Source organism: Nomascus leucogenys, chromosome 17 (assembly GCF_006542625.1).
Source record: "Nomascus leucogenys isolate Asia chromosome 17, Asia_NLE_v1, whole genome shotgun sequence".
Taxonomy (NCBI): Eukaryota; Metazoa; Chordata; class Mammalia; order Primates; family Hylobatidae; genus Nomascus; species Nomascus leucogenys.
The window spans coordinates 61,868,316-61,890,109 of record NC_044397.1 but is presented as its reverse complement, the minus strand read 5'-3'; the positions used below and the strand labels follow the sequence as shown (position 1 = coordinate 61,890,109).

At 42.3% G+C, this 21,794-nt stretch overlaps 1 protein-coding gene across 8 annotated transcripts in view; it reads left to right on the top strand.

Moving 5' to 3' along the window:
• Window positions 1-21,794, top strand: part of HECW1 (HECT, C2 and WW domain containing E3 ubiquitin protein ligase 1) — a 464,866-nt gene that overhangs the window by 382,154 nt on the left and 60,918 nt on the right. For all 8 annotated transcript variants that reach the window (XM_003268823.3, XM_012496683.2, XM_030796709.1 and 5 more), the window contains 4 exons: window positions 8,907-9,012; window positions 9,920-10,016; window positions 17,614-17,697; window positions 18,134-18,243. In XM_003268823.3, coding sequence (XP_003268871.1) covers window positions 8,907-9,012; window positions 9,920-10,016; window positions 17,614-17,697; window positions 18,134-18,243 — 397 coding nt within the window. The remainder of the gene's footprint in view (window positions 1-8,906; window positions 9,013-9,919; window positions 10,017-17,613; window positions 17,698-18,133; window positions 18,244-21,794) is intronic.

The window sequence follows — 21,794 nt, the reverse complement described above, 5'->3', positions numbered from 1 at the left end:
ACAAAACAAATAATAAAATAAAATAAGGTACCTGACTAGAACTTGAAAACTGGTAGAATAGGTACAAAGGATGGGGAAGGGAAGCCTTATAGAGCACAGCCTAAGCAAAGGTGCAGAGGTCGGATTGAGAAAGGCTCACAGAGAGACAGTGACTAGTTCAGTCTAGGCCGAGCAGCAGGTTCCCACTTGCTGCGCGTTGGTTTCAGAAAACTTTAGTGCTGCATGGAAGAGTTGGAACTTTTTTAAGGGACCACTGAATGAATTTGAGGAAAGTAATTGATTCACCCATTGTTTCAGGGTGAAATCATTTCTAAAACACATTTTGAGAGATGGGGAAAGACTCTTGGTATTTGGGGCAGGACAATTCTCTGATGTGTGGAATCGTCCCATTACATTGCAGGACCTTTTATTCCTGACCCCATCCATTAAATGTCAGGAGTGCCCCCACTTCCCCTAGTCTATGACAAAACAAAACAGAACAGCACCCCCGCCCCCAGCATTTCCACACACCCATAGATGGTAGTATTACCCCAGTGAAGAACCATTATTTTACAGTCCAGTAAACTGAAATACCAAGAGCTCACTTCACATAGGGAGTTCAGGACCACAGCTCAGGTTTCCTAACAGCCATCCGTGCAAACTTTTTTTTTTTTTTTTTTTTTTTGAGCTAGAGTCTCACTCTGTCACCCAGGCTGGAGTACAGTGGCGTGATCTCGGCTCACTGCAACCTCTGCCTCCTGGATTCAAGTGATTCTCCTGCCTCAGCCTCCCAAGTAGTTGGGATTACAGGCATGCACCACCACACCTGGCTAATTTTTGTATTTTTAGTAGAGACGGGGTTTCACCATGTTGGCCAGACTGGTCTCCAACTCTTGACCTCAAGTGATCTGCCTGCCTCAGCCTCCCAAAGTGCTGGGATTACAGACGTAAGCCACCACGCCCAGCCACAAACTTATATTTTTAAAAGAAGACCATGAAAGCCAAGAAGAGGAAGGGCTGTGGCAAAGAGGGATTCAAGAGAGGCCTGCTGGAGACCACTGCCACAATCAGGTGGAAGGGGATGAGGCTGAGTTGAGGTGACAAAGAGAAAACAAAGGGCAGCCCATGGGGAGAAGCCTCAAGGAAGTCGGGGGGTGTGGAGGAAAAAGTCACTGGGACTTAAGTCTGCAGACAGGCATTCCAGCTCTGGCATGTCCACAGAGGAGCTGGGTATCAATCATTGTTCATTCCTCCTCTGCCAGGGACCCCAGCTTCCTCTGCAAATGGGTGACCGCTAACGTGTGTTCCAGCTCTGTGATTCTCAGTCTGTGGGGCTTGATTGCACGTCTTCAGGACCGCATAACTAAGAGTCCCATTAACAACATAGAGCTAAGAGGAGCAGGAAAGGCAGGATGGGAGGATGGCAGGTTTGTCTTTAGGCAAGTTGATAATGTGTGTGAAAATAGCAGGATATCTGATTAGATATGACAGTTAAACAGATGGAAATATGAGACTCAGGAATCATCAATGGGTTATTTCCATAATCCGTTATTTTTCTGTGTCCTGTATCACAGGCAATAGGGAATTAAGCTATAGATATTTCTTAGACTACAACTTACAAGTGTGGGTATTTTCTGTTCACCTACATGAGCGATTCTCTTGAGTGTTATTCAGCAGTTGATTTTTTATAAATTGCATGTAAGGAAAGAATTAAAATGAGTTTCTTTATTAAGGATCCTAAGTGGTAAAATGTTTTTCTCCAAACCCCAATGGCAGATTGTTAATAGAAACATTGTTAAAAATCTTTTGGATTGTCCTTTACCTCACCTGGAAAATTTTCAGACAGATTCCTGAAAGCAGTTATTACAAATAAAGGATTTATACATAAAAAGATCGTTATTTGACACTTTCACTCGCATTTTAAGGCGGAGGCACATCTGTCTGCAATATATTCAAGCACCAGCAAAGTAGGCCTTATCTCTCCTCAGAATGTGTGACCAGAGTAAGTCACAGATAAGTGGAGTGCTATGAATACTGGATCCCATCTTAGCAACGAAATCACGAAAGAGTAACACGTTTGCCTTGTTTACACTGCAATTCCTAATATAAGTTGACATCAATAAGGAAGGATAAGCAGAGCACATAATTTTCATTTCTTTTGCCATCTTATCTTGGTCAAGTTAGAAAACTGTTAGTCATAGAAAATTTCTGGAACGTACACACCCAAGAAAAAGCTTGATGGTGACTGCCTCAGGAAAGGGCAAGAGTCTGACAGGGAAGAGAAACTTGCTTCTCACTTTAGAAGCAGAAGTCACTCTTAGTCATTCTTTGCAGCAAGTTTCTTTGATGGCAAAAGTCATCTCATTGGCTCTGGTGACATGGAGGAATCTTCATTCAGGAAGCTTGCTTTCGGGGAGAGTAATTGCTGCATTGCTTCTTAAAATTGGTCATTTTCCTCTTGGTTCAATGTAACCTGCACTTGATCACAGGTTTGGCTGGAAGTTTGTAAAATTCAGACACCTTTGAAAATAAACTTTTTAATTACAGTCATACATAACTTAACATCAGAGATACATTCTGAAAATGTTGTTGTTAGGCAATCTTGTCACTGTGGACATCCTAGAGTGCGCTTACACAAACCTAGATGGTATAGCCTACCACACACCTAGGCTGTACGGTATGGCTATGGCTCCCAGGCTACAAACCTGTACAGCATATTAACTGTACAGAATCCTGTAGGCAGTTGTAACACAATGGTATTTGTGCCTCTAAACGTATCTAAACATAGAAAAGGTAAAGTAAAAATACAATATAAAAGATTTAAAAAATAGTACACCTGTATAGGATACTTACAGTGAATGGAGCTTGAAGGACTGGAAGTTGCTCTGGGTGAGTCAGTGAGTGAGTGACTGTGAGGCCTAGTACATTACTGTACACTACTGTAGAATAGAAACACTGCACACTTAGGCTACACTAATTTTTTTTTTATTATTATACTTTAAGTTCTGGGGTACGTGTTTACAATGCGCAGGTTTGTTACATTTGTATACATACATGTGCCATGTGGGTTTGCTGCACCCATTAACTTGTCATTTACATTAGGTATTTCTCCTAATGCTCTTCCTCCCCCAGCCCCCAACCCCACTACAGGCCCCTGTGTGTCATGTTCGCCTCCCTGTGTCCATGTGTTCTCATTGTTCAACTCCCACTTATGAGTGAGAACATGAGGTGTTTGGTTTTCTCTTCTTGTGTTACTTTGCTGAGAATGATGGTTTCCAGTTTCATCCATTTCATCCATGTCCCTGCAAAGGACAGGAACTCATCCCTTATTATGGCTGCGTAGTATTCCATGGTGTATATATGCCACATTTTCTTTATCCAGTCTATCATTGATGGGCATTTGGGTTGGTTCGATTTTTTTTTTTTTTTTTTTTTTTTTTGAGATGGAGTCTCACCCTGTCTCCCAGGCTGGAGTGCAATGACACGGAGTGCAATGGCACCATCTCGGCCCACTGCAAACTCCTCCTCCTGGGTTCAAGCAATTCTTCTGCCTCAGCCTCCTGAGTAGCTGAGGCTACAGGCATGCACCACTACACCCGGCTAATTTTTTGTATTTTTAGTAGAGACGGGGTTTCACCATGTTGGCCAGGCTGGTCTCAAACTCCTGACCTCATGATCCACCTGCCTCAGCCTCCCAAAGTGCTGGGATTACAGGCGTGAGCCACCGTGCCTGGCCTAAATTTATTTTTTTAAAGCAATTACACCATGACATTATGACAGCTATGACATGACCAGGTGATAGGACTTTTTCAGCTCTATTATAAGCTTATGGGAATACCATTGCCTATGCATCCATTGTTGACTGAAACATCGCTATGTGGCACATCACTGTATGAACAATATGTAATGAATGCAGAATACAGACACAGATGGAAAAGCATAATTCCCCATCTGGAGACACAGGTACACATAAAAATAAAGACACTAGATTGTGTTGTCTATGGTTCTATATCCTAGTGCCTCATAGACAGTTTCCACGCCATTAACATTTTTCTATAATATTTAATCACATGGATCTACCATCATTTAACACAAGCCTTTCTTGAACATGATGTTTATTGCCCGCTTTTTATTATAAAAATATTGAACAACTCAAATTCCTTAAGATAATTCTGACAACTTTGTTAATGATCTATTTTCAGAACACAGAAGGAATCTAGAGATAAATGTAAATTCGTCCTTTGAGCCCTTCCTGTGAACTTGCTACATTTTTTTTTTATCATCAAGTCTCCAGTGTTTGCAGAGAGAGGATTAGCTGATTATTAACCCAAATTCAGCCTAAAACATGCAATTTTCAATCACAGCTTTAAGGAAACCCGCAAGAGTACATTCCCAAATTGCAAGGCTGAAGAGCAGCTTGTTTACCAGTTGCTGAAAACTATTTTCTGAGGATATCTATTTTGTTTTGTCTGGAGAGCTAAATGTTTGAAGTTTTCACATTTACAATTATGATGAAAGCTATCGATATCAAAAGAAAAAGAAATCCTAAAAGTAGTCCCTACTACAAACTGGGTTTTACCCAATTATGGAAGAGTTGTTGAAGCATGTCTGGGGAGAGGCAGGCCACCAGGGGCTCTCTCTCCCCTCGCTCGCCCCTTACCACATGTGCCCACACACGCACACACACCCCTGAGAAACTTAATATGACCAAAGGGGTCAAATGCCAGGAAATTAGAGTCATATCATTTTGGTTTTAAATGGAAAATCAGTCCTGTAGTTATTTTCTGACCTTAGGAAAACAAAGCAGGCCGGGGATGCTGGCTCACACCTGTAATCCCAGCACTTTGGGAGGCCAGGGCAGGAGGATCTCTTGAAGCCAGGAGTTCAAGACCAGCCTGGTCAACATAGCAAGAACCCATCTCTACAAAAACATTTTTAAAATTAGCTGGGCACATTGGCATGTGCCTATAGTCCCTGCTACTCAGGAGGCTGAGGCAGGAAGATTGCTTGGGCCCAGGAGTTTGAGCTTGTAGTGAGCTATGATTGCACCACTACACTCCAGCCTGTAATCCCAGCACTTTGGGAGACCGAGGCGGGCAGATCATCTGAGGTCAGGAGTTCAAAACCAGCCTGGCCAACATGGCAAAACCCCATCTCTACTAAAAATAGAAAAATTAGCCAGGCGTGGTGGTGCATGCCTGTAATCCCAACTACTCGGGAGGCTAAGGCATGAGAATCTCTTGAACCCAGGAGGCAGAAGTTGCAGTGAGCCAAGATCACGCCAGTGCACTCCAGCCTAGGCAACAGAGCAAGACTCCATCTCAAAAAAAAAAAAAAAAAAAAAGAAAGAAAAAAAACAAAGCCATGTTGGCATCATGTTTGCAGTGAGATTCAAATCAGTCACTCAGTTGCTGTCAGACGTCCCTCGAGATGGACTGTTTAGTACCACTACAGGGCTTCAAGGATCCTAGCACATACTAAATCCTAGTTCAAACTTAGACCCTCAGAATTTCCTCCAGCCCTGCCTGAAACTGTCTTCATCGCTGTCCATTCCTGGGCCCCTTGTTGGAGAAGGGCGTTTCTATCCAACCCTCCTGTCCTCCAGGCTCTGGTCTATGAGCCATCCAGTACCAACCAACCCTTTGCAGACATTTCTGTGTCTCAGGGACGCAACAAGCCGTATCTCCCCCTGTGTTATTTCCTGTATCACACTCATATCAGGCCTGAAGAATGTTTGTCAGTCAGTCCTCTGCCTTTGGGCTAGCTGGACTTCAGCTGGTTTCTGAAGTTTTTCAATCTGGCTCAGTTTTACCCATGAGTGGATGACCTCAGAAGTAGGCACGATTAATGAATTTCCTGTGAGGGCCAGGAATAGAAGTGAGCCTCTTTCTGTTTCAAAGCCTTATTCATTTCTGGGTGATGCCCTGACAGTTAGACACTTTCACTCAGGGCAAAACAACAAATGTCTCCTGAGTTCAGTGCACAGCCAAGCCTTCCCTAGCTCAGCCAGCAGATCTGGCTGTTTCCCCAGTTTCCCTCTGTAATTTATCACTTAGATAACCTTCAGCTGGTGGGTCTCTGAGACTCCTGTCTTTACAAGATCAATAATATTTTAAATACACATTAAGGCAAACTGACATGATTCCCTCCAAGAAAAAGAGGCTTATAATTTCAGTCCCAGAAAGCCTTTACATATTTATTTATTTATTTATTCATGGAGAAAAAAGAGAAGTATGAGGATTCAATACTGCATAGTTTATTGATCAGCAAACTTTTCTTTCATCTTTTGCTTTGTAAACATTTGAGACTGGAATGTGCTGCTGCAGAAATACCAGCTTCTAAACCCTGGTGTCTGGCTTTGCCAGCTGAGCAGAGCTGAGATCTAATGACATCAAAGTGAGAAGTCCACCAAAGTGGCACAGAATCTATTCCCTTGTCCTTCAAGTAGGCCATGGGCAATAAGAAGGACCAGGAGAGAAAACAGATGCATCTGCATCTCTACCCAACTTCCAGAAAAGCAGCAAAGACTACCACATACAGAGAGTGAACTGGTGGCCCTGTCTGCATACAAAGGATGTTATCCTTGGGTGTGGAGTATGGAAGTGGGAACCAAAGGAAAATCAGCAATGCCTGTGTTTGTCATTAGGGATCGTTAAGTAATTTGCCCTAATTACGATCTGCAGTATCACACATGGGCTATTCTTAAGTGGCCGTTTGGAACTGACTTGTCTAGACTTTGTAGCACTGGTCCTCATCACCTTCCTGAATTCTGTGTGAGTGAGTTTTATGCTGGTCTCAGAGGGAGGATTGTCTTTCCTTTTTTTTAAATCCGGATGTTTGAACTCTTTTTAAGTGTCTTACAAAATTATCATCTGTTACATTAAATTAAACTTGGCTTGAGGATGCCTTCATACTTTTGAGTCGTTACGTAATGGATTGCCACCTCACTTGGGACATGAATTAACTGAAAGCCTAATTTGGGAGTATACTTTGGCAACAAAGGGTTGAGTCTCAGCCAATCACAACAGCCAAGCTTCAGTCTATTGCAGGTGGCTAACTGATCAGACCATGTTCAAATAAGGCAAACACTGAGCTGTAACCAGTCAAGCTGCTTCCGTACCACGCTCCCATTCCCCATCCATAAATGCTGCCTGCCCATGGTTGCAGAACAGAGCTCTTTCCTCCCTTTCTGGCTCTGGTTCTGAGTGAGGACCACCCCATTCTCACACTGTTCTTTGATCAATTAAACTCTGTAAATTTACTTTGTCTAAAGTCTTTAACACTTCAAAATTCTTAACTATTTTAAAGCCTAGTTTAGCAGACTTTGCCAAATATCATAGGATGAGTTACACTCTATATTAAATCCCATATATCTGGTGAATGTACTGCAATGTGGAAAATCTATAGTGCCTCTATAGATTTTAACATCTTACTCTGCAAGGGTCTTAAAAAACAAAATGTATGTAGAATTACAGTGAGAATGTCCATTATCATGCTCTAGAACTGCATAGTTTATTGATCAGCAAACTTTTCTTTCACCTTTTACAAAGGTGATTTTTTTTAATTTACAAAATTTAAAATTGAGCTAAGTTAGTTTTTTTGTTTTGTTTTGTTTTTGAGATAGAGTCTTGCTGTGTCACGCAGGCTGGACTGCAATGGCGCAATCTTGGTTCACTACAACCTCTGCCTCCTGGGTTCAAGGGATTCTCGTGCCTCAGCCTTCCGAGTAGCTAGGATCACAGGCATGCGCCACCATGCCTGGCTCATTTTTGGATTTTTAGTGGAAACGGGGTTTCACCATGTTGGCCAATCTCAAACTCCTATCCTCAAGTGATCCACCTGCCTCAGCCTCCCAAAGTGCTAGGATTACAGATGTGAGCCACCGCACCGACAAAATTGAGCTAATTTAGTTTAAAGTTAATCATCACAAGTATCAACTTTAGGCTAAGCAAGTTATTTATCTCTGAAGTTTTGTCAAAATGCCTAAGCAGAACCAAGATATTGGAAGCAGGCAGGCAGTGTGGAAGGAGTAAACAAGTGCTTTGCAGTCAAGTATTAGAATCCTGGTTATCCCTCTCTCTTACGGTTGTAAATCTGGGGAAACCATACTTTTCCTGGATCCTCAGATTCCCTATTTGTAAATTTTGGTTAATAGTGCTTATCTTGCAGAATTTGTTAGGATATATAAGATGCTATGTGAACAGAAGCCAGCACAGTGAATGCAATAACAGGCATTCAACAAAGAATGAATGTAATCAATACTATTTAAACAAGAAGTCCATTATACATTCGGTACTAAAGTTCAATGCTACCTTGGAAAGTTATAGGCCTACCTTACCAATAATATTTATCTAGGATTTATCTCTCTTTAACAAATTTATGATGAGAAATGTTTCTTGGGCTATTCAATTCAGTGTATTAATTTGATTAATATTCATAACTTTGACATGATCACTTCTTTTTTTTTTTTTGAAACAGAGCCTTGCTCTGTTGCCCAGGCCAGAGTGATTTTGGCTCACAGCAACCTCTACCTCCCGGGTTCAAGTGATTCTTCTGCCTCAGCTTCCCAAGTAGCTGGGATGACAGGCGCCTGCCACCACATCTGGCTAAGTTTTGTATTTTTAGTAGAGACGGGGTTTCACTATGTTGGCCAGGCTGGTCTCAAACTCCTGACCTTGTTATCTACCAGTCTCAGCCTCCCCAAGTGCTAGGATTACAGGCGTGAGCCAGATGGCTTTCTTAACCATAGTACAGCACATCATCAACTCTACTTAGACACTTTTGTAAGCTTTCTTTTCCATCGCTTTATTACTTTTTCAACTTAGGTGACTTCAGAATCTTTTACCCCTTAGGTTGAAAAACTGGTATCAAGAGACATCTGAAATTGATACAAATTTCTAATGCTTATGCTTTTATTCTAAAATTAGGCCTCAGAAGTTTCTAGAAACAGAGGAGCCTCTTTACTGGCCAGGCCAGGACACAGCTTAGTAGCTGCTATTCGAAGCCAACATCAAAATGAGTCATTGCCACTGGGTATGTATCATGCTTGTTTGAGCCCCTGGCTCAAAGAATAGCAACACGTAGCCTTGATTTTTTGTTTGTTTTTCTGGTTTTTGTCATGAACCTTTTACTATTCAACATTCTGTCTTTCCTTTCTCCTCTTTTAGGATATGGTGCACTCCCCAACCCCTGCTACCATCCTCCCCTCTGTCCTTTTCCCCTCTCCCTTCCTCCTCACCTATCTGTTCCCCTCCCTGTCTTTTCTATTCTTTCCCAAACTCTCAGGTCCTTTCTTCCTTACTCTATTCAGTGATTTGTTAACCCCATGCACAAGAGCATGGTTTAAATGAGGAGGTGAATTTTACTGTTGCTAGACAGTTTTTAATGTATACCTCTCTTTCCATGTATGTATGGCATAAAGTTTGCAGTCTCCATTCCTAACTTCAGCCACCTCTTTCCAAAACATATGCCACTTGTATCAAGGAAAATGAAATGAGAGCATCTAAATGGTATTTCCATTAGCACTACTGGGAAATCAACACATGGATTTCTTTGCACTCATAAAGAATATTTTACCATAACTACAGCAAAATGACCAAGAAAAGTTAGAAGGGAGAGGAGAACTCCTCTAATGGGAGAGCTATTTTGTTCTCCTTTACTTGTTCATGCAGAGATGCATTAATACCTAGTAAAGATCCTGAAACGTTAAGGATGATTAACATAGATCTGGTTCACTTTTAGTTTGATCCCTTAAAAAATTATAATGTTATTATGTCACATTTTAAAAACTTTCAAGAGCTTGCATTTTTTTGATGAGTATGCTGCCTGCCCTTCAAACTCCTTCATTAATCCTGGTATCAAGCAGCCATTTTCCAGTCATCAGAGTGATTATCTCTGGGCTGCAGACTCGACCACAACTCTGTGCTTTTGCCTGTTTCAGCATATAATGACAAGATTGTGGCATTTCTTCGCCAGCCAAACATTTTTGAAATGCTGCAAGAGCGTCAGCCAAGCTTAGCAAGAAACCACACACTCAGGTAAGCCTCGCCCCTCACTCCCTGGAACTCTAGGTCTTTCCAGCCATTTTTCCTGGTGGGAAAACACCTCTGTGGAGAAAGAGCAGAGGCTTATTATGCATTGTATTTGTGCATTTAAATGAGAACTTGAATCCTCAAGATGAAGGGCTCGGGGTTCCTGTATTCTGGGAAATGGCATAATCAGAGATGGTCATATTATCAGATTACATATCATTTATATGGTACTGAAATGATTTCCATTGATTTGGAGGGAAGGACAGGAAGGAAACAAAATAGTTTCCATTAAAAAATTATGTACAGCACCATATAAATTACTTTTAGTTTTGAAATATAATTGTTGAATGATAAACCAAATATTGAGTGGCCATGTTCAAAAATAAAAAAGCAAACAAAAAGTTTCCTGTGTGTTCTGATTACTTACATTTTATTCTTCATTAGGGTCATTTTTGAACAAGTGCTCCTGAAACTCTGAATCACTTCCTGTGGAAGGGATAGCGATCTAAGATCTAAAATGATAAAAAGAGAAAATATTCCCTGAACTTAAATCTTGCTTTCTCACCAAACTATTCAAACATCTTTTTCCTTTGGTTTACTCTCGAACGTTCCAAAAGCTGGAGAGGCATGGGGGTTAAAAGCACATCTCTTTGGCGTTTGAATTTTCACTCCAACAGGTAGGGACTATTGATGGAGGTATGTTATTCAACCCTCTGCCCTTAGTCTCCCAAATGGGGGTCACTAAGTGGGCATGGTTGCAATATTTACATGAGGATGTGTAAAGGTTAAGGCAGGGCAAGCGAGAATCCCAGCAATGGCTGCATTTCATTCTTCCCTGCCCATGTGGTGCAGTCTTGTGAATGGGGCTGATACCTGCAATACTCTACTCTGACTTCCTTGGGGAATTACTGACAGCTTCAAAGTAGTCTCTTTGCTTTTCAACCCTTGCCACTCCTGCCAGAATGGATCATTCACTATTCTTTCCCCTCCAACACCACCCCCTCATTGACACCTCTTTTCCCTTTATTTTCACTCTGTAAATTAGAGCCACTACCCTCCCAGCTGTCCCTGATCTCCTCTCCTCCCTGTTCTTCCACCTCCACACCTAAACATTCACCTCCTCATACTCTCTCCTCCATCCTCCTTTTCTCTTCTCCTTGACATGGTTCAAGTTTAGGTGCTCATCATTTCTCTTCTGGACCATACCGGGGTTTCTCCTAAAATATTCCCTATCGCCCTATCATAACCAGAGTTACCTACTTAAAGCATAGATTAAATTATGTCCTCCCTAGCCTTCAAAAAAACTTTCATGGTTTCCATCACATATGAAATAAAGTCAAGTTTTTTTTTTTTTTTTTTTTTTTTTTTTGAGACAGAGTCTTGCTCTGTTGCCTGGGCTGAAGTGAGATGGTGCAATCTCAGCTCACTGCAACCTCTGCCTCCCAGGTTCAAACAATTCCTGAGCCTCAGCCTCTCGAGTAACTGAGACTACAGGCATGTGCCACCACATCCAGCAAAATTTTGCTAATTTTTGTATTTTTAGTAGAGATGGGGTTTCACCATGTTTGTCAGGCTGGTCTCAAACTCCTGACCTCAAGGGATCCACCCATCTCAGCCTCCCAAAGTACTGGGATTACAGGTGTTAGCCACCTTACCCGGCCCAAAGTCAAGATTTCTAAGCACAATGTCCATGGTCTCAAAGTCTGACCCTAACCTAACTCTCCATCCTGCGCTAAGCTTTTCCTTCCTGGGTATTCCACCTCTACCACACAGGCTGTGTACTCTCCTGCCTTTGTCTTTCCGGGAATGACTTCCTGTTAAGGACATCTCATCCCATTTTAAAGGCTCATATCAAAAGCAAAAATTCGGTGATCTAGGCAGGCTTTAGTATTTCTTTTACTTTGGTGGGGGGGTGGAAACTTCCTGATGTTGCCATGGCATTTGTTTTTCTGGTTTTTTGTTTTTTTGTTTGCTTGTTTTTAATTTTTTTATTATACTTTTAAGTTCAGGGATAAATGTACAGAATGTGCAGGTTTGTTATGTAGGTATACATGTGCCATGGTGATTTGCTGCACCCATCAACCCATCATCTACATTAGGTATTTCTCCTAATGCTATCCCTCCCCTAGCCCCCCATCCCCCAACAGGCCCCAGTGTGTGATGTTCCCCTCCCTGTGTCCATGTGTTCTCGTTGTTCAGCTCCCACTTATGAGTGAGAACATGTAGTGTTTGGTTTTCTGTTCTTATGTTAATTTACTGAGAATGATGGTTTCCTAGTATTTCTTTTGTCTTGCTTTGATAGCATGCTTTTTGTGCCTCGAAGATATTTTTAGATCTCTCGTATTCTGTCATTTACTTGTGTCTCCCTACAGCACTCTAAGCTCTTTAGAGCAAGGCCTTTCTCTTCCTTGTCTTTCTGCCCACTCTGCCCCTTAGAACCTGGTCCTCTACTTCGAAAATAGGAAACACCAATTACTTTTGGAGTGAATGAAAGATCTTTAGCATGAACAAATGATCTTTAGCATGATGAATGGTCACTTTCATTTATGTTCGACTCTTAAGAATTCTCTCCCCAAGTTTCATTACTGCAGTGCTGCAGAAGGCAGAGTCATATTCAGCCACCTGTATCATTCATTCATGGACTGCTCTTTGACTCACCTAACAACCTAAGGGAATTTTCAAGGGATTTCCAGGGGAATTGTATTATCTTAAGGGTTTTTGACGCATGGTTGTTCCTGAACATTCTTTACATTACTGATTCTACCATTAAGTAGTGAGTTCACTGCTTGCTTTTTGGAAGAATTTCCACTCACCAAAGACACAAAAGTCTCATTTTAATCATTTGAAAAGTTTTTTTTAAAAGTAATTCCCCATATAAATGAGTGGAATGTATTTCCAAAGGGCAGCAGACTGTTTTCATCTCTATTATATATCACATTATAACAATCCAAGAAACTTTAAATGTTTTGTTGCAATATGGGATTGTACAATTATGATTTTGCAGAGCTGGGGGAACTTGAAATCAGGCCACGTTGGAATTGGAAAAAAAACTTGGAAATTATCTAGTATAGAAACGAATAACATATTTTAAGGTTATGGACTCCTTTGAGATGCTGATGGAAGCGCTTATGGACTCTCCTCTACATATAAATATAAACCTCTGAATATAATTTCAAATAGTTAATGGACCCCAAAGAAACTGTGGACCCAGGTTGAGAACCCAAATATTTCATCAAAAACAGAAGGCTCGCAATGACTATCAGAAACTGGACTATGTGACGATAGAACTAAAACAGCAGAAAGCAAAGAGCAAGAACTTGTTCTTCAGGAGGTCAAGCTTAAGAGATGCAGGAAGCCAGGCCCTGCTCTCCATGATGAGGCCTCCACCTGCCCCTGAGTGCCATGTCAGGGTGAGTCAGATACACTTTGAAGGTTCAGGAGTTGAGAATACCACTCTCCTCAGGACCCCACCCAGAAGAACTCATGGCTTCCTCTGTGGTCCCCAAGAGCACACGGTGACCCCTGTTCAGCCATTGCTATTCTCAGGGAGTCATGGAGTCTCTGTCTTGGGTCCACAAAGCCAGTTGCTGGGTTTGAGTATTTAGGAAACTGTCCAGTCGACAGCAGTGACTTGCGGTGAAAAGCAGGAAGCCACATGTAGAGAAAGGGATGGAGGCAGAAAACCCAGAGGTTAATGGCATCTGTTATCTTCAAGGGGCATGGAGGTGGTCCTTCAACTAGTGCTTTGATTGTGTCAACATCTGAATCGGGATTGTCCCAGGGCTATGTATGCAGTAGCAAGCACAACAGACCTGTAAATTCTCAATGAATTTACAATCTATTAAGGGAGACAGATAATAGACAAGCTTGGGGTTTTTTTTTAAGCCAAATATACAGCTGCATAATATGTTAAGTGCCATGAAGAACATGATTAGAATTCAGCAATAGTGGATAATATGCTGGTGCAGAGGAAGAGGACTTACATCCTAAACCGAACACAGGGAAGGCTTTTCCAAGTAGGTGATGCTTAAGCTGAAACCTGAAGGATGGGAAGGCATTGTCCCTTGAGATGCAAAGTAGAGATCAGGGAGAAAGTATGCAATGGCCCTGAGGCAGGAAAAGCTTAGATGTAGGTGAAAAATGAAAGAAAGCTAGTGTGGCCAAGGAGTAGATTGGGAGGGTAGGCGAGACCTACCATGGTGAAGTTGGAGAGGGAGGCCCTATCACCAACCGGAAAAATTTTATTTGAATTGCGATTCTATTTGAGAAGTGATTGAGAAGTTTTCGGCTGGAAAGAAATATGATTGCATCTGTGTTTTTAATGACCACAGGTGCAATGATATTTCATCTGTTTTTCATGACCACTGATGAAATATGATTGCAGCTGTGGTCGTTAAAAACACAGATGCAATGTTTGGGCAGCTCTGTGGGGAAAAGATAGGCTGGGGAGGGGCATAAGATGGAACAGGGGCTATGAAGGAAACTATTATATTCATCCACGTGAGAGATGGTGGTCATGTGGATAATGGGAAAATATGGATGAAGAGGAGACAGCAGTTTGGGGTGATACTGTGGATGCAAAAACAACAAGAGCTGATGACACCTTGAACATGGTGGGTGAGGAGAAGAGAGTAATTAAGAATGACAGCCAAGTGTGGGGCTTGCGCAGGTGAGCAATGGTTAATGGTGTTACAGGATAATGGTGTTACAGGATAATGGTGTCATTTACTGAGATGGGAAAGAGTGGAGGAGGAACTGGCTTGAGGAGAGGAAGAATGTCAAGGATTTCATTTTGGATATTGAGTTTTGAGGTCTTTGAAGCCACAAGTGGCTTCAAAAGTCAAGATGTCAAGGAGGCAGGCGCCTGTCCTGTCCTGAGCTCTAGGGAAAGTGTGCTCTGGAGTTCTCCCGATGGTCAAGGGGTATATGTAGGAGAGACAGCTGGCATTCCCGCCCTCAGATGTCTTCCCCAATTCTCAATGCACTTTGGGATGGAGTCCCAGGGGCAATCTGGAGGTCTCTCACACCACTGGCTCTGCATGAAATGTTGCTAGACATGATCGAGGATATAATGTCTGGTGGAGAGCCACCAAAACTCTCAGAAAATCATGCTGAGCATTCAGACACCTGGATGTGGTCCATATGGTGGTGCCATGATAGAACCACTGCGCTGGGTGGCACTTTCTAAACTGGGGACTGCACTTTGCTGGCCTAATGGAGATGGCCCTCTCTGGGCTTCCTTTTCCCCCAGGGAGGGAGGCCAAGGGCTTAACCAGATGTTGATCCCTTGGGGCAAGCGGATAACCTGCCCAAGGGGACATTATCATTGGGAAAGCATATAAATCTGAGGTCATTCATAAGGCCAAAGTCATTAAATTAGAGAAGATTCAAGAGCATCTTCCAAATAATGGGGCTGTGAGGTAGTGTCAGGATTTGGAGGAGAAAGCCCAGGGCTGGGGTTAAGGACATAGGCAGAGGGAGAAGAAGGTAACGAGAGGGGTGGGGATGTTCTGTTCTCTTGGCTGGGCTTCCACACGTTCTCTGCTGAATGATATGTGGACAGTGCTGCTCTCTTTTTCAAACCCCAGTCAAAGAAGCCACTGTGAACACCCCCCAGGTTCTGGTGATGCCATTTCCTGCAACGGTGCTTCACCCGCACTGAAGTTGGACCAGAGTGCATTTCCCTGTTTACTCCCATTCTGTCTATCTTTGTAGAGGCTCAAAATCTTCCCTTGCCTTAAAAAAAGATCTCCATACCAAAAGGTCAAATTGATTATATTTTTTGCCTGAAAATCTCTAAGTTATGATGAAGATTTGGATTTATATTAATATAATCAAAAAGAGGAAAAAGTTGTATCTGCAGTATTTTGGAAAATATATATATTTTTAAATTATTCATCTTTTGGGCCAGGCTCAGTGGCTAATGCCTGTAATCCTAGCACTTTGGGAGGCTGAGGCAGGCGAATCTCTTGAGCCCAGGAGTTCAAGACCAGCCTTGGTGAAACCCTGTCTCTACTAAAAATACAAAAATTAGCCGAGCCTGGTGGTGTGTGTTTGTAGTCCCAGTTACATGGGGGGACTGAGGCAGGAGGATCACTGGAGCCTTGGGAGGTTGGGACTTCAGTGAGCTGTGATCAGGCCACTGCACTGCAGACTGAGTGACAGAGTGAGACCCTGTCTCAAAAAAATAAAAAAATTGTTAAAGAAAATACAAAAAACTAGCTGGGTGTGGTGGCACACGCCTATAATCCCAGCTGCTCAGGAGGCTGAGGCACAAGAATCATTTGAACCCAGGAGGCAGAGGTTGCAGTGAGCTGGGATTGCAGCACTGCCCTCCAGCCTGGGCAACAGAGCAAGGCTCTGTCTCAAAAAAAAAAACAAAGAAAACTAAAGAAAAGAAAATCATCTATCTTTTACCACTGGGAGAAACTGAGTGAGGAGTATACAGGATCTGTCTGTTTATTTCTTATAATTACACATGACTCTAAAATTACCTCAAAGTGTAAAAATTAAACAAGAAAAGAAAAAAGTTAAAGATTAAAAAAAACAGATCCTTAATTTTCCCTGATTTCTGCTGCATCTCTTCAGAAAAGGCAAAAAATATTAACTCCTTTGAAGCATGCATACAATAGAAAGATTCTTGGATATGATGTTTGTAATATTTGAAAAACATCAGGGAAGCAAAATAAAAAGTTAATTTGATCCAAAAAATCCTACTTATCCGTAGACTTACTTGAAATAATTTGCCGAGTTGGAGTTGGAGGTTGTCTAAAAGGATCAGAATAGATGAGTTGTAGCTAACAGAGACAAAATTGATGCCTGTGCCTTGACTGACTTGGGAGACTGTTCTTGGTTCTTGGGACTGGGCCCCCTCTGTGCCAAATGTGACATTATAAATTTTCCATCAGGCACAAGATTTCTCAAGAGACACCCACCCCCCAACTCACTCTTTCCTTCCATGGCTTCCAACAAGACATGAGCCCAGAACAGTCTTTTTTTTTCTTTTTTTCTTTTTTTCTTTTTTTGAGACAAAGTCTCCCTCTGTCGCCCAGGCTGGAGTGCAGTGGCACGATCTCAGTTCACTGCAACCTCCGCCTCCTGGGTTCAAGCGATTCTCCTGCCTCAGCATCCTGAGTAGCTGGGATTACAGGCAGGCAACACCATGCCTGGCTAATTTTTGTATTGTTAGTAGAGATGAGGTTTCACCATGTCCCTCAGGCTGGTCTCAAACTCCTGACCTCATGATCCGCCCACCTCGGCCTCCCAAAGTGCTGGGATTACAAGTGTGAGCCACTGTGCCTGGCCCCAGAACAGTCTTTCAGGAGCAGTCTCTTACCCACCTCCACTCCTGACTGTCTTAGCTACCTGAGGACCTAACTTTGCTGTGTTCCTCAGCTTCTGTACCTGCGCAAGTCTGTAGAAAAGCCATCCCTTATAGAGCATCCTGAGAGCCTGTGATACGAGCTTAGAATTCCACAAAATACATAGGACGTTAGGACATTGCTATTCAGCAGTATTGGAAGAGGAAATAAGAGATCAGAAGATCTATTCCTGAGCTTATGTGTTGGCGTCTAATTTTCCTCTTCTTTCTCGCATGATTCAGGGAGAAAATCCATTACATTCGGACTGAGGGTAATCACGGGCTTGAGAAGTTGTCCTGTGATGCAGATCTGGTCATTTTGCTGAGGTAAGGGGCTAGGCCTGAAATCCTTCTGGAAAAGCTTCCCTTGGCAGCTCTCCTCCATCACGGCCACCCTGAAAATGGCCTAGACTGAAACACTCACCACTTGTTCTAGAGGATTCTAGTAACTGCAACGCAAGTGGGACCCCACCCTTGTACCTGTGTCCATCACAGTCCTTAGATTTGCAACTGAGGTAACAAGAGCTGCGTAAAGTACTTGATGGAGACTTTGTTGTAGGATTAATCAGGGTTTAAAACAGCACTGAGAATTTGCAAGCAGCATGTACCTATCTTTCTATACTACATTTAAATCTAATTGCTTTTGTTGCTTTGTGAGAACTGTAACTGCCGCTACCCCAATTCGTGAACACTTTCTCAGGGACGTAAAACTGACTTTTCTTTTTCTTTCTTTCTTTCTTTCTTTTTTTTTTTTCATTTTCAGTCTCTTTGAAGAAGAGATTATGTCCTACGTCCCCCTGCAGGCTGCCTTCCACCCTGGGTATAGCTTCTCTCCCCGCTGTTCACCCTGTTCTTCACCTCAGAACTCCCCAGGTAACAGCAATCTGGCCTAATAGCTCCTGTTAAGTGGCCATGTGTGTTTCCTCCGGTGAAGGTGAATGAAAGGCAACTGTATGTGTGTGTTCTTTCTCTCGGCCTTCCCAATTCCCTAATTGAAAACGCACTCTATCAGGTTTTGACAAATAGCTGCCTGTTTTTTGTAATGCCCCCCAAGCTAGAATGGGGTTTACAGTTTGAAATGGTTGGGAAAAAAATGTTTTGCTGGGCAGGTGGCTCATGTTTGTAATCCCAGTGCTTTGGGAGGCCAAGCCAGAAGGATCACTTGAGTCCAGGAGTTCAAGACCAGCCTGGGCAACATAGCGAGATCCCCTTCTCTACAAAAAAATTAAAACTAAGCCAAGTGAGGTAGCATGTGCCTGTAGTCCCAGCTACTAGGGAGGCTGAAGCAGGAGGGTTCCTTGAGCCCAGCAGGTTGAGGCTGCAGTGAGCTATGATTTCACCACTGCACTCCTGCCTATACAACAAGGAGAGTCCCTATCTAAAAAAAAAAAAAAAGAAAGAAAGAAAGAAAGAAAGAAAGAAAAAAAAAAATTAAGACCATATTTTATGACACGTGAAAACTATATGAAATTTAAATTGCAGTGTCCATAAATAAAGTGTAATTGGACCCCAGCCATGCCTGATCTATGCTAGCTTTCACACCAGACATGAGTAATAGCAACAGAAACCACATGGTCTGCAAATATTTACTCTCTGGTCCTTTGCAGAAAAAGGTTACTGTCCCTGCTCTAAATTACTATTGCATTCCAAAGTCACTCTCCAAGCACTTCAAAGGGAAGAGCCCTTTCTGAAACATTCTGCCTTGTGACACTGAATCAATTGCATGCCATTTTTGGTGATACAGCTACTAGGAACCATTGTTATATCTCCACAAAGATTCCAAAGAATTTTCTTACACATTTCAAAATTATTCCCTGTTTTCTTTATGTATGAGAATGAACTTGTGGTACAAAAATTATTTGCAGGTATTTTCCATTCCAAGTGAGGGAATATATATGTTGAACTGTTTAGTGAATAAAAGATATTTTCGCCAGACACAGTGGCTCACCCATGTAATCCCAGCACTTTGGGAAGCTGAAGTGGGCGGATCACTTGAGCCCAAGAGTTCGAGACCAGCCTGGGCAATATAGTGAGACCTCATGTCTACCAAAAAAAATTTTTTTAATTAGCCAGGTGTGGTGGTGCACGCCTTTATTATCAGCTATTCAGGAGGCTAAGGCGGGATCTCTTGAACCTGGGAGACAGAGGTTGCAGTGAACCGAGATCGTGCCACTGCACTCCAAGCACTAGGCAACAGAGCAAGACCCTGTCTCAAAAAACAAACAAACGATGCAGCCATAAAAAATGATGAGTTCGTGTCCTTTGTAGGGACATGGATGAAACTGGAAAACATCATTCTCAGTAAACTATCGCAAGGACAAAAAACCAAACACCGCATGTTCTCACTCATAGGTGGGAATTGAACAATGAAAACTCATGGACACAGGAAGGGGATCATCACACTCCGGGGACTGTTGTGGGGTGGGGGGAGGGGGGAGGGACAGCATTAGGAGATACACCTAATGCTAAATGACGAGTTAATGGGTGCAGGAAATCAACATGGCACATGGATACATATGTAACAAACCTGCACATTGTGCACATGTACCCTAAAACCCTACAGTATAATAAAAATAATAATAATAAAAAAAAAAACGAAATAAAGATATTTTCTGGATTCATCAAGATAAAGAGCTTAGGTCAAATCCATACCTCCAGACTTGATCCAGATATTGGAGAATTTTTTCATTTGTATTTGACTTGCATTGTCACATCATTGTAGGTTTCATTTAAAGTAAAGGAGATTAGTTTGAAACATCTAGGAACATCCTATCTCACAAGCTCTAGGGCCAGGGTTGGAACGTGGTTTTTGAAGCCAGTGGTGAAATTCCCAAGAGAAACAGAACTTGGCAATAAGCTTTGTCTCTGAGAAGGGATGTCACACTCAGAGTTAGTATCATTCAGTACTGCCATAGGTCTCCAGACTAGAGGATCTTTTAGTCTGGTTCCTCCAAGTTGTAGCATTCAAAACTCTCTCTTAGAGGTAGTTTTGCTAGTCGTTAAAATATGTTTTCAAGGTAGTATCTCCCTGTTGTCACTTCCTCCAAACAAGTGTACCAACAGCATTGTTAAGGAAATGTGCAATGCTTGCTACCTCTGACACACAACATAATTAAGATCCCATTGCCTAAGAAGACCAGGAGCTTTGCTAGAGCTGACATCAGTACAGTCACACACTTTCAGCACTCATAGGATGACCTACTTTTGGGGAGTGAAGACAAAAGTAAAGGGTTTGTGGGGAAAAGTTTGGAGAAGCTGTAGGACTGCATGATGGTCTGCCATGTTGTAGAGATTGTCCCAGCCTGATAATGTGCGTATGCTTTGGTCTACAGACTTTGATACTAGACTATGATGTTAACATCATTATATGGGAGAGATATCATATTGCAAATAGAAAAATAAGAGTAAATGAAGAGTTATTTCCTATATGAGAAGTATTTGGATATTCTTAAAGGAATAAACTTTCCCGATAGAGATATGACTGATGCCATGAATCTAAGTAATCATCCAATTCATTTTGTCAAAGTACTTCTTTATTCTCTAGCATTGCCCACAGGGTCCTAGAATATGTAATCCAAATATGTTGATTTTAAACTTTACAATCCCCATTCTCTTAGATCGGTATGAAATCTACCCAGGTGCTACAGAGATGGTGAATCACGAAGTTTATGCCAAAGTACTTTGTAAAGTATAAATTATTTGAAAAATGCACAGCAGTCATCATGGGGACAGGTGATTGTACCAGCGGTAGTGAAAATCATGATTAATAAAATATACTAAAATGTGCTGGACAGAAAATTATACTTGCACTTACAGACCGGTATTCTAGTTCTGTGTACATCCCAAAACCTGGTATTCCACCAAGACCACTTCTTTTCAAGTGGTGGTCATTGTTTCCTTCAGGCCCAGGTGGGCGGGGCCCCCACGCTTCCTTGCGTTTATCACTCAGCCATATCCCTCCCCTCCCTTTCTCCCAGTTACTGTCATCTACCAATCTTTTTCTCATTCTCAAGGCCTGTGGCCCCTGCCTTGTAGTCTTCCTCTCCTTTCCAAGCAGTTCTTTCCATCCTCCTGGATGACTTCAACATCGACAGGGACCCTCATTCTGTTCCCTGGCTTCCCAGTCTCTAGACTTTGTCTGCAATGACTTTCTCCTCCCCTGCCTCAACCACTTACTCCCAAAATCACATTCCTGACCTTGTGATCATCTCCACAATCACTAATTCAAACCTCCTCTTCCCTTCCAATGTGCTTGATCCACTACCCTTCCCAGCACCATCCTTTGGCCTCATCAAGGCCTCTGGTTCATGGACTTTTCTCCTTTCCTTTCTAACATCTTTCCCTGATGCAGCGTAGATTCTGCGGTTCATCATTTCAGTAGCACCCTTGCCAATGCCCTGAACTTCCCTGGCCCTCTCCGTTTT